Genomic DNA, 10,341 nt, shown 5'->3' on the forward strand with positions numbered 1-10,341 from the left:
CGACCGCACCAACTCCAGAAGAAAACACGGTCGACCGCCACGGTCGACCGCCAAAGGTCCAGACGCACCGTGAGCCTTGTGCACGAACACGGTCGACCACCAACCTGTCGACTGCCATATGCCTGATTTCTGCCATTTCTACCGATATTTTTCATGATAATCCTCTACCCAACAATCCAACAAATTTGAACCTGATTGGCACTTGTGAGCCAAGTAATTGAGGTGTGGGTGCGGTTTGCAGCCCGGAAACCACAAACTTAATTTAAAATTTTCACATCATATCTCAAACATTAACCGTTTTTTGAACATAAATCATGCATGCCATCATTTGATAAATGAGAGTGAATCTCATGCTTTTCTTGCCTATCCTTCTTAAAAAAGCTTTTAAATACATCTACTTCTAACTCTGTGCATAATTGGTTTCATCATCATTGTACCTCAGCCCTTAAGGTTAAATGTCGCATCACCATGGCATCTCTTATTCTCTCTTTTACCAAAAAGAATTTACATTAACTTATAGCCTAATTATAACTTGGTCATTTTTTATATTTTATGATTTGAAAAGTTTTATGTTAATATTTTGTAGAATTAGGAGATGGGCAGGCCTCCATGCTGCGATAAATCCAACGTGAAGAAGGGACTTTGGACTGAGGAAGAAGATTTGAAGCTAATAGCTTATACCAACACTCATGGAATAGGAAATTGGACTTCTGTTCCAAAGAAAGCAGGTTCTTTTTACGTAGCTAATTGGTTGATTTTCTTCAAAATAATATTTACGTTATTGATTTTTTATTTATTTATTGGTAATGTGAGTATGCAATTTTAGGGTTGAAGAGATGTGGGAAGAGCTGTAGGCTAAGATGGACTAATTATCTGCGCCCTAATTTGAAGCATGAGAGCTTCACTCAACAAGAAGAGGAGATGATTATAACACTTCATGCTACAATCGGAAGCCGGTATTGTTCTCTCTATCAATTTATTTGATTGAGGATTTTATATCATGATGTTAACTACTGTAGTTTTCATTTTAGTCAATTAGGAACATTATTTTGTTTGAATAGTTTTAACCTAGAAAGAATTTCTAGTGTAGAGCTGCTAACACAAATATCTTTACACTGTCCAGATATTAAAGCGGGGCTGAAATAGTAAAAAGGAGGAGGAGGAAAATATCTATAACTATATATGACAACCCCAGTTTGAAATTGATTTTAAACATAATTTTATCTAGAAGTGAGATGGACAGGCATCAAAAACCTGTACTTTTGAAATGTAGAATGTAAATTAACTCAACAATAGGATATTTATACATTTGAAATTTTCATATTTGAAATCTTCTATGTTGAGTTAATCTATGATTATCATCTGGGGTCCACAGAAATTGAAAACATTTGGTTTTGGAACAGAATTCTAGTTTCAAATGACAGAAAGATCTTTTATAATCTCAAAATGATGAGTAGTTCTATTAATTAGTTTTTGCTTACTATTTCAGAAGTTTACCAAAAGACCAGTTTGTTTTGTTGAATTTACATCAAGATGAGTAGATTGTCTCTTTTGCCAGTTTCCCTACTCATTTTATCATTCACTAATGAGTAATGAGTAGCTAAATTGTTTAATATTGCACAATAGGTATAAACTGCTAATTTCATGGGTAAATTACACTAAACCCCCATAAACTTTCAGTGCTTTGTAGTAAACACAGTAAACTTTCAAAATCACACTAAAATCCCAATAACTTTTGCAGAGAACTTCTATGAACTTCTATGGTAAATTATACTAAACCCTCATGAACTTTCAAAATACCTTTTTATGTTATTTTTTTGTTCTAATTTTGGGGATTATCTACAAAACTCAGAAAAATCATGGGCGCTCTTTGCAATTCCAAAAAGTTCATTGGGGTTTAGTGTTATTTTGAAAATTCATTGGGATATATTGCAAAACTCTAAAAGTTCAAGGGTTTATTGTAATTTACCCTAATTTAATATTGCACATTATTGTCCCCTTTTGAATGAAATGGGCTAATTAAGGCTTATATTTCCTTTCGTTATCATGAGATTTGAAAGAACTATTGGTGTAAAGGAAGCTACGGTAGCTAAAAGTTTGGATTAGTTAAAGAGTCATCTAATTACCTTAGAATTAAAGCTACCGGCATATTTCAATTTCGTGATTGGAGGCAGTATGAAAGTGATGATCCCTATCTCCTAACAAATTTAACTAACCATGACGTACACACGATCACTCCCCCTCACTCTCTCCAACAGTCACAATTATATTCCTTTTTAGTACTTAATTATGTACATAACACCATGATTATTTTTAGTACAGGTGGTCGGTAATCGCACATCACCTCCCGGGTCGAACAGACAACGACATAAAGAACCACTGGAACACAAAACTGAGCAAAAAACTGTGCCAGCAAGGCATCGACCCCGTCACCCACAAACCCATCTCTCAAATCAAGGAAACCATCACCACTCTAGCCGCCGCCGCCGCCGCCAACCACCACCTCCTAATCCACCCTCCACCCTTCAACACCCGCGTCAACAGCTGCCTGAGCCGCGACCTCAAGAACGTCCTCCTCTCCAAACCGCAACAATTCTACGAACCAACAACAGCCACAAGCACCACATTGGATGAGGTTTATAAGCAGGATAAGGAGATCAAATGGAGCGATTATCTCGTCGACGATGTTTTCGTGCCGAACCAAGAGAAGGAATTGGTGGTGAATGGATATGGGAAGGAGAAGGTGACAAGTGCAGTGGATGAGGAGGTGAGTAGTACTGTGTTTGGAGGTGAAGGGAGTAGTAGCTCGAGTTCTTTTGTGGAGGGAATATTAGATCAGGGGAGGGAGATGATGATGGAGTTCCCTGAGTTTTTTTATGATTTGCTGTAGGCGTTTGTGCGTTGAGGATCTTAGTTAGGAACTTCGTGTGGAGTATTAGTAAATTATTTTAAACTTAGGTTGATGTTTAGTCAGGGTGGTAGTTTCTAGTTATTGTTAGTGGGTGTGGTCATGTGATATCTTCTTTTAACTGACAAGGGCTTACTTAAATAATTGGATTGTCTACTTCAAAACTAGCTAATTATGTCATCTAGTTATTGCCATTTTTCTGAATAAAATGAATTTTAAGAGAGAAATCATAACAAGGGGTATTTTGGTCACTAAAGATCCCCAGGATTTGAGGGACTAATAAACAATTTATTGAGATTTGAGGGACCAATGTGGAATTATTGAAGATTTGTGGGATTCAATTGGGAGTTATTTGTTGGATTGAGACGAGGTAGGGACCACATGAGCCACAAACCGTGTGAAGATCCAACAAAGTGTGAACAAAATCTCGTGAAGAGATTGGATAGTGCGTAGAGGCTATCATGAAGACGCGTGAAGTGATAAGATCCAGTAGATTTTGAGTTCGGTTTTGCAGATCCAGTGGATTTTGAGTTCGGTTTTGCTATGGATTCTTGGCTATAAATAGGAACCCTATTTTTAGCCTAGGGTTGTAGCAAGAGGGACTTCTAATTTGTGCGGCTACAAAGAGCTGGTGCAATTGTTGGGGCGCAGGTGCGAAGGCAGAAGGCAGTTTGCCGAACCACGTAAAATTGGTTGTTTGAGTTTGTGGCCATTGTAATAGTTTTTAGGATCCCTCGACGCGCAGTCCTAGAGCTGACGAGAGGAAGAGCAAATATCCCACTTTGATGTGTTATTAGGCTTTCAGATTCTTGTTCCCTTTGAGAAACAAGAATTCTTATCGATCTTTCTCTCTTATTGTGCACCAGAAACTCTGCCGAAATTTTCGCTGCGCACAACAAGTGGTATCAGATCTCGGGCTACGCTTGGGCTATTTGGAGGAGTAGATCGCTTTGGAAGTTCATCTAGGGCTTCGTTTGGTGATAAAGGTGGGATCTTTTGGTAAAGACTCTATCTTTCAGTTTTGGATCTATTCTTTGTTCGTTGGTGCGTAAGATGTCGGGGAAAGAAGGTGCTTCGGGTGTCGAGGGTGGTTCTTCTGGCGCGAAGACCATTCAGAGTTTGAATATCCACTCTATGAAGATAGATGTGGAGAAATTTAATGGCACAAACAACTTTGGATTATGGAGATGCGAGGTTTTGGATGCGCTGAACGCGCAGAATTTGGAGGATACCTTGGAGTTAGATGGCAAGCCAGATGAGATTGAAGAGAAGGTTTGGAAAAAGATGAATCGAACGGCGTGTGGTGTGATTAGGTCTTGTTTGACTCAAGATCTAAAATATGATGTGATGAATGAGACTTCTGCGAAGAAGATTTGGGAGATTCTCGAAAGCAAGTATTTGACCAAGAGTGTGGAAAATCGCTTGCATTTGAAGAGGAGACTTTATCGTTTCCAGTTGAAGAAGGGAACCTCCATTAGAGATCACATGAACCACTACACAAAGCTTCTTGCGGATTTGGCGAATGTGGATGTCAAGATTGAAGATGAGGACAAGGCATTGCTGTTGTTGAGTTCCTTGCCCGACGAGGAATATGAGACCTTCGTTCTTACTCTTATTAATGGGAAGGCATCCCTTTCGTATAGTGAGGTCACCACTGCACTTGTGAATTATCAGCTTCGAAAGAAGGATAAAGAGGCTTCGGTTGAGCCGGTAGCAGAGGCGTTGGTCGCAAGAGGGAAGAATCCAAACCGGAAGAATTGGAAGTCACAGTCTAGAGTAGGGCATCCTACAATTGGAAAAGATCAGTGTGCTTGGTGCAAGGAGACTGGTCATTGGAAGAAAGACTGCCCAAAGCTCGACGAATGGATGAAGAATAAGCAGAAGGGAAAAGGGAAGCAACCATCATCAGAAGCAAACATCGTATCGGATGGTAATAATTCTGACTCTTCTATTTATTCGCTTTCTATCAGTCCTACAGATAGCTATTCGGAGGAATCTGAATGGATGTTGGATAGTGGTGCGACCTATCATGTGTGCCCTAGAAGGGAATGGTTCTCCAGTTTTGAGAAGCTGGTGGATAGTGGTGTGGTGTACATGGCTGATAACCGTGCATGCCAGATCCTTGGGATAGGAAGAATTCGCATAAAGATGTTTGACGGGACTGTTAGAGAGTTAAACGATGTGAGATATGTTCCTTCTTTGAGGAAGAACTTGATCTCGATTGGAGCTTTGGTTGGAGAGGGTCTGAAGGTTCGTGTTGAGGACATGGTTCTCGAGATTGCGAGAGACTCTCGTATTTTGATGAAGGGCGTCAGGAGAAATAACCTGTATTACTTGACTGGAGGTATAGTGGCAGGTAGAGAACTGACGACTTCTATTGATTCGTCTAGACTGCGGCATTTGGGGCTTGGCCATTCCAGTATTGATTCCTCGCATAGATTGGAAGAGGGTGCGAAGACCTGCAGTTTGAAGTCCAGTGAACATGTTGATGTGAGCAAGAAGACCGAGGTGAAGTTTGACACCTCTATTCACCGAGTTAAGGGTCGTTCTGGAGGAGTTCACGTGGATGTTTGGGGGCCTTCCAAGGGGGCATCATTGGGAGGTAATAGGCGTTTGGTTTCCTTTGTTGGTAACTATTCTAGGCGTGTTTGGGTTGCAACCAAATCCCCTTTGGAGAAAGTCCTAGTAGTATCCAACAGATTGAAGAAGTGTGTGATAGACAGAAAGGTGAAGGTACTTCATTCTGGTGGGAGGTACAAGATGGACCTATTTCTGTATTGGAGCCGAGCTCACGGCATTGCGAGACACTTCGTTGGAAAGGAAATCTTGGGGCAACTTGATAGGATGGCAAATTTGGAGAACCGTACCTTGCTGGAGGAGGATCGGTGTTTGTTGTCAAGCAATGGTCTGCAGAAGAGTTTCTGGACAGAGGCTTCGACATATTTGGGTCATCCTATTAAAGAGTTGTCAACTGCTGTGATTGGAGGTAAAACTTTATTAGAAGATAGGTCTGGTAGTGTCACTTTGGTTGAGGCTTCGATAAGGGAGCTATTTGACTCTCAGCAGGTGGAGAGTTTTGGACAGACCTTAGAGGTATCGCAGCGGGTGGAGAGTGATGCTACTCCACATTGGGTGAAGATTACTCCAGATCATTCTGCATTGGTTGGGATTCCAGCTGAGGTGACACAGCGCGGGAGTCTGCAGATGATGAGTTGGGTTTTGAATCGAGTGCAGCTGGCAGACATAGTTTGGATATGGCCATTGGTTCGCCTCAGGTGGAGGTGTTTGAGGCCATTGGAGGTGCTATCAGCCGCAGAGTTGATGATATTAGAGAAGGGTTACGAACTCTTCTATTGGATTGAGGTCGTTTGCGGCCATTTGGGTGAACTACGTTCGGCTTGATTCCTTGGGCAAGAGGATACGTAGGCAGTCTTTATGATGCAGCCGGGTTGGAATTTTGATGGGGGTGAGATCGATTTGGTGAGTAGACATCGACGTTTGGGAGAGTGTTCGCATTCTCATTTGGGGTCTCGACTTGTTGTGGATTGAGTCCGTTGTTGTGAATTATTTCGCTTCGTACTGGACGCAACAAGTGAGACATTTGGTTTGGTTGGTGTCGGCTCAGTTTTGAGAAAACTTCACCGAGGTGGAGAATTGTTGGATTGAGACGAGGTAGGGACCACATGAGCCACAAACCGTGTGAAGATCCAACAAAGTGTGAACAAAATCTCGTGAAGAGATTGGATAGTGCGTAGAGGCTATCATGAAGACGCGTGAAGTGATAAGATCCAGTGGATTTTGAGTTCGGTTTTGCAGATCCAGTGGATTTTGAGTTTGGTTTTGCTATGGATTCTTGGCTATAAATAGGAACCCTATTTTTAGCCTAGGGTTGTAGCAAGAGGGACTTCTAATTTGTGCGGCTACAAAGAGCTGGTGCAATTGTTGGGGCGCAGGTGCGAAGGCAGAAGGGAGTTTTGACGGCAGTCAAAAGAAAGAGCAGAAGGGAGAAAAGGCAGTGACGTGCAGAGGTTCTTTTGGCTTGGGCAGCGTGCAGGCAGTGCAAAGGCAGGGCGCAGGCAGAGGATAAGAATTTCGGCGGCTGTGCAAAGGCAGCGTTCTTTTTTGGACGGCGTGCAAAGAGTCCTTTTGTGCTTTTGAGAGAGATAATTGTGTGAGGGTTTAGATTGAGTGATTGTAAACCCTAGTTGTATTATCTCCCCTTTAATAGTAGATCCCCCTCCTTGCCCCGTGGACGTAGGCAGTTTGCCGAACCACGTAAAAATTGGTTGTTTGAGTTTGTGGCCATTGTAATAGTTTTAGGATCCCTCGACAGGTCAGTCCTAGAACTGATGAGAGGAAGAGCCGATATCTCACTTGGTTGAGATATCCGCTTCAGATTCTTGTTTCCTTGGTGAGACAGAAATTCTTATCGATCTTTCTCTCTTATTGTGCACCAGAAACTCTGCCGAAATTTCCGCTGCGCACAACATTATTAGAGTAGGGTCAGTTTGTCAAATTCCTCTAAACTTAGTTAGGATTTATTCTAATTCAGTTTTGAGAAGCTAGTGTCATTTCGATCAAGAGAGAGATCAAAATATAACCAAATTTAAGAGACTTTTTTGTCTTGTTTTTCCTAAACAAGATTCTTCTCTAAATGCTTTCGTGCGTTGCTTGGATGCAAATAAGTTGTTTGCATTTTTCATTGAAGATTTTCATATATTTTGGAGCACATAATAAAAGATAATAGGACTTTAATGCTGATAAATATACTTGTGAAAAATGTAAGCAATGGGTGTTGATGTTTTAGTGATCACACAGTCAGTTGTATCCGTGGTTGGATCGATGAGGTTATTGAGTATTGATGCGGGGCTGCTTTCTTCCCCAACTTTATGTCTAGTTCTTGAGTTGAGTAGCTGAAACCTGCATAAGTAGAAACTCGTGAGAGGACGGGGCTTGGTTCTCCCGTGGTTCCTCCGACGATCAAGTCAGATAATGAACTTGAGTGGGGGGAAATATAGAATTGTGTCAGTTCTTGTATATATGGAGTATGTCTACTCCAAGATCAGCTTTGTCAATCTCAAAAAGGATAAGGTCTAGATCTAGATCTAGATCCTCTCCTAAGTTAGAATAGTACCTTTATTTATACCGATGGTATAAGGGTAGATTGTTCACTTCGGCCGAATACAAGATGGCGATGGCGAAGTATGGGCTGGCGGCTGAGTCAGCACCTACTTTACAGGTGTCGCTAGCGACTGAATGAGCAATCAGCTCAACATTAAATAGAAAGTGATCGGAGGTATGGCCGTGCATACGTGGTCCGATGAGTCATGAAGGCTATCAAGGCCAGAGGCAAGATGCTTCTGTCATGCATTAAATGCGATGCTGACACGTTGCTTATGGGAGAGGCTCGAGGCAGAAGTTGTCCTTTAGCTTAGCCAAGAAGTAACGCCTTTCGAGTCGTCCTCATGAGGCGTCCAATAAATGGTCGAGTGGGCTCGTGACGAGTTGTCTTCGACAAGAGGGTCGACTGGTACCGCTTTCGAGTTGACATTAAAGAAGGTTGACTCGACGAGTCGACTAAGTCAGAATTCTCATTGGTTTTTGTCCGCCAACCTGATTAGGGCATTGCATGCAGAAGTATATCCATCCTTTGCTTGGGAATACGTTGCTTTTTGGCGAATGGGAACACCATAATGTAGGCGTATAAAAATGCCTATAAGTTCCTACACACAGCTCGAGACGAAATACAGACGATAAGCATCATCATTCAAGTCAGGAAATGATTATCCGGCCCCGTGGAAGCTAGTGAATATACAAAGTGAGTCATTAGAGTGTACAAGTCAACGGAATGATGAAATACGCAATACAAGTCCGGAGAAGTCAGAAAGTGTCAAACACCTCAAAGTGGCCCGCACAAAGGATTGACATTTTAGACCATGCTACAATTTGAATCTGAAGAAACTTAAAATATAAAAGTTGTAGGTATCTTCGTCAGCTTTCCAATGCATCTTGAATCACTTCATTCCAAGTAAGATGAGTGAGTTAAGGCCGCTATAGTAACTCTGGGATGCTCAAGACCGACCCACGCTACAGTGATCCGACCCGCTCTACAGTGATCTGACCCATGTTACAATTTGAATCTGAAGAAACTCAAAAAATAAAAGTTGTAGGTATCTTTGTCAGCTTTCCAACGCGGTCGGATCAGTCCGTCTCGTGCCCAGAACTCCCCGTAACCTTCAAAACGCGTTTTTAGGCTGTTTCGATCGGTTTCTTTTGTTCCAGAGGTTTCTAACTACCTAGATATAGTCTACAAACATGGTTAGGCCGTTATTGACTGAAGATAAGGCCAAATCACTCATTCTTATCCGAAAACCCCCCTAACCGAAGCCTATAAGTACAGGCCTAGAGGCTCATTTCAGGGGGGATTAATTATCAAGAGGAGGAGGTGCTGCCGGATTGAGGAGTCAAAGGAGCATGAATTTTAGTGAGGGTTGACAGATCTTGACGAGTTCTTCGGCATAAATAAGGATTGTTCGAGAGATCCGACGCCCGTTTCCCCAATTTCCTTGAGATCAGGCTTGGTCTTGATCTCGAGAAGAGCTACTGATTTCGCTTGGTCGATCTCAGCGCTTCAAATCAAATACTTCCTCAACAAAGGCGGAGCTCTGTCGAATTTTTAACAATCGGATCTGATCGACGGTCGTCCACGGATAAACCCCGGCACATGCAAAGATCCCACGCAAAGCAGCGGGTGATAAACATCCTCTGCGTTTTGTTTGAGCGAGAATTGTATCTTTTATTTTCATTGTGTAAAGGTCTTATAAAAAGATTGATCTTTTTGAACTTATTGTAACGATCGAAGTTGTAATAAGTTATATAATAAAGATAATGATTTTCGACGAAAACAAGCTGGCAACCACAGTGGGAGTCAACGGTCTCGCTGCCGAGGCCGTTGTGTCGCAACCGATGATTAAGATCCCGGTTGAAGAGGTGGTCGAATATGAGTTCGACTAACAGAAGTACGAAGAATACCTCTCGTCCTCCTCCTCCAGATCCTCTGCTTCTCGCAAGCACTGGAAGATCAATGCCCGCGTTGCTACGACAGCGGAACCTTGCAACGCCCTTCCGGCCTCCAACGAGTCCGGATCTGCAGATCTGAACTCTTCCTCAATCAAGGAGTTGAGTACAAAAGGCACGCCCACTTTATCGAAGAGAGCTCGCCAAAGGCAGCGCCAGCACCTTACACGCCAATTCGTTAGGGATTTGGAGTCAATTGACGGGATCCGTTACGAGGCGGATCTGAAAATTAGGCAACGCCAAGCGCCCTAACAGCGGACAAATGCCCTCTCCTCCAAATCACTAACAAGTGAATGGGTACAAGTTAAAAAGACCCGTTCAACTCTTGAAGAGCGGATCAAAAAGCACCGCGTACT

The 10,341-nt window shown here is 42.4% G+C and overlaps 1 protein-coding gene across 1 annotated transcript; it reads left to right on the forward strand.

Moving 5' to 3' along the window:
• LOC109846673 (transcription factor MYB35) lies at positions 411 to 3,052 on the forward strand. Its single transcript, XM_020415923.1, has 4 exons — positions 411 to 450; positions 587 to 728; positions 827 to 956; positions 2,323 to 3,052. Exons 2-4 carry the CDS (start codon positions 596 to 598, stop codon positions 2,888 to 2,890), a joined length of 831 nt encoding a protein of 276 aa, XP_020271512.1. The 5' UTR covers positions 411 to 450; positions 587 to 595; the 3' UTR covers positions 2,891 to 3,052.

This window comes from Asparagus officinalis, chromosome 1, assembly GCF_001876935.1.
Source record: "Asparagus officinalis chromosome 1, Aspof.V1, whole genome shotgun sequence".
Taxonomy (NCBI): Eukaryota; Viridiplantae; Streptophyta; class Magnoliopsida; order Asparagales; family Asparagaceae; genus Asparagus; species Asparagus officinalis.

What these genes read in the sequence shown, in the direction of transcription:
- LOC109846673 (XM_020415923.1), top strand. Translation starts at nt 596, where the DNA reads ATGGGCAGGCCTCCATGCTGCGATAAATCCAACGTGAAGAAGGGACTT. An exon ending in TTCTGTTCCAAAGAAAGCAG is followed by an intron (nt 729 to 826) that starts GTTCTTTTTACG and finishes ATGCAATTTTAG; the next exon opens with GGTTGAAGAGATGTGGGAAG. An exon ending in CATGCTACAATCGGAAGCCG is followed by an intron (nt 957 to 2,322) that starts GTATTGTTCTCT and finishes TTTTTAGTACAG; the next exon opens with GTGGTCGGTAATCGCACATC.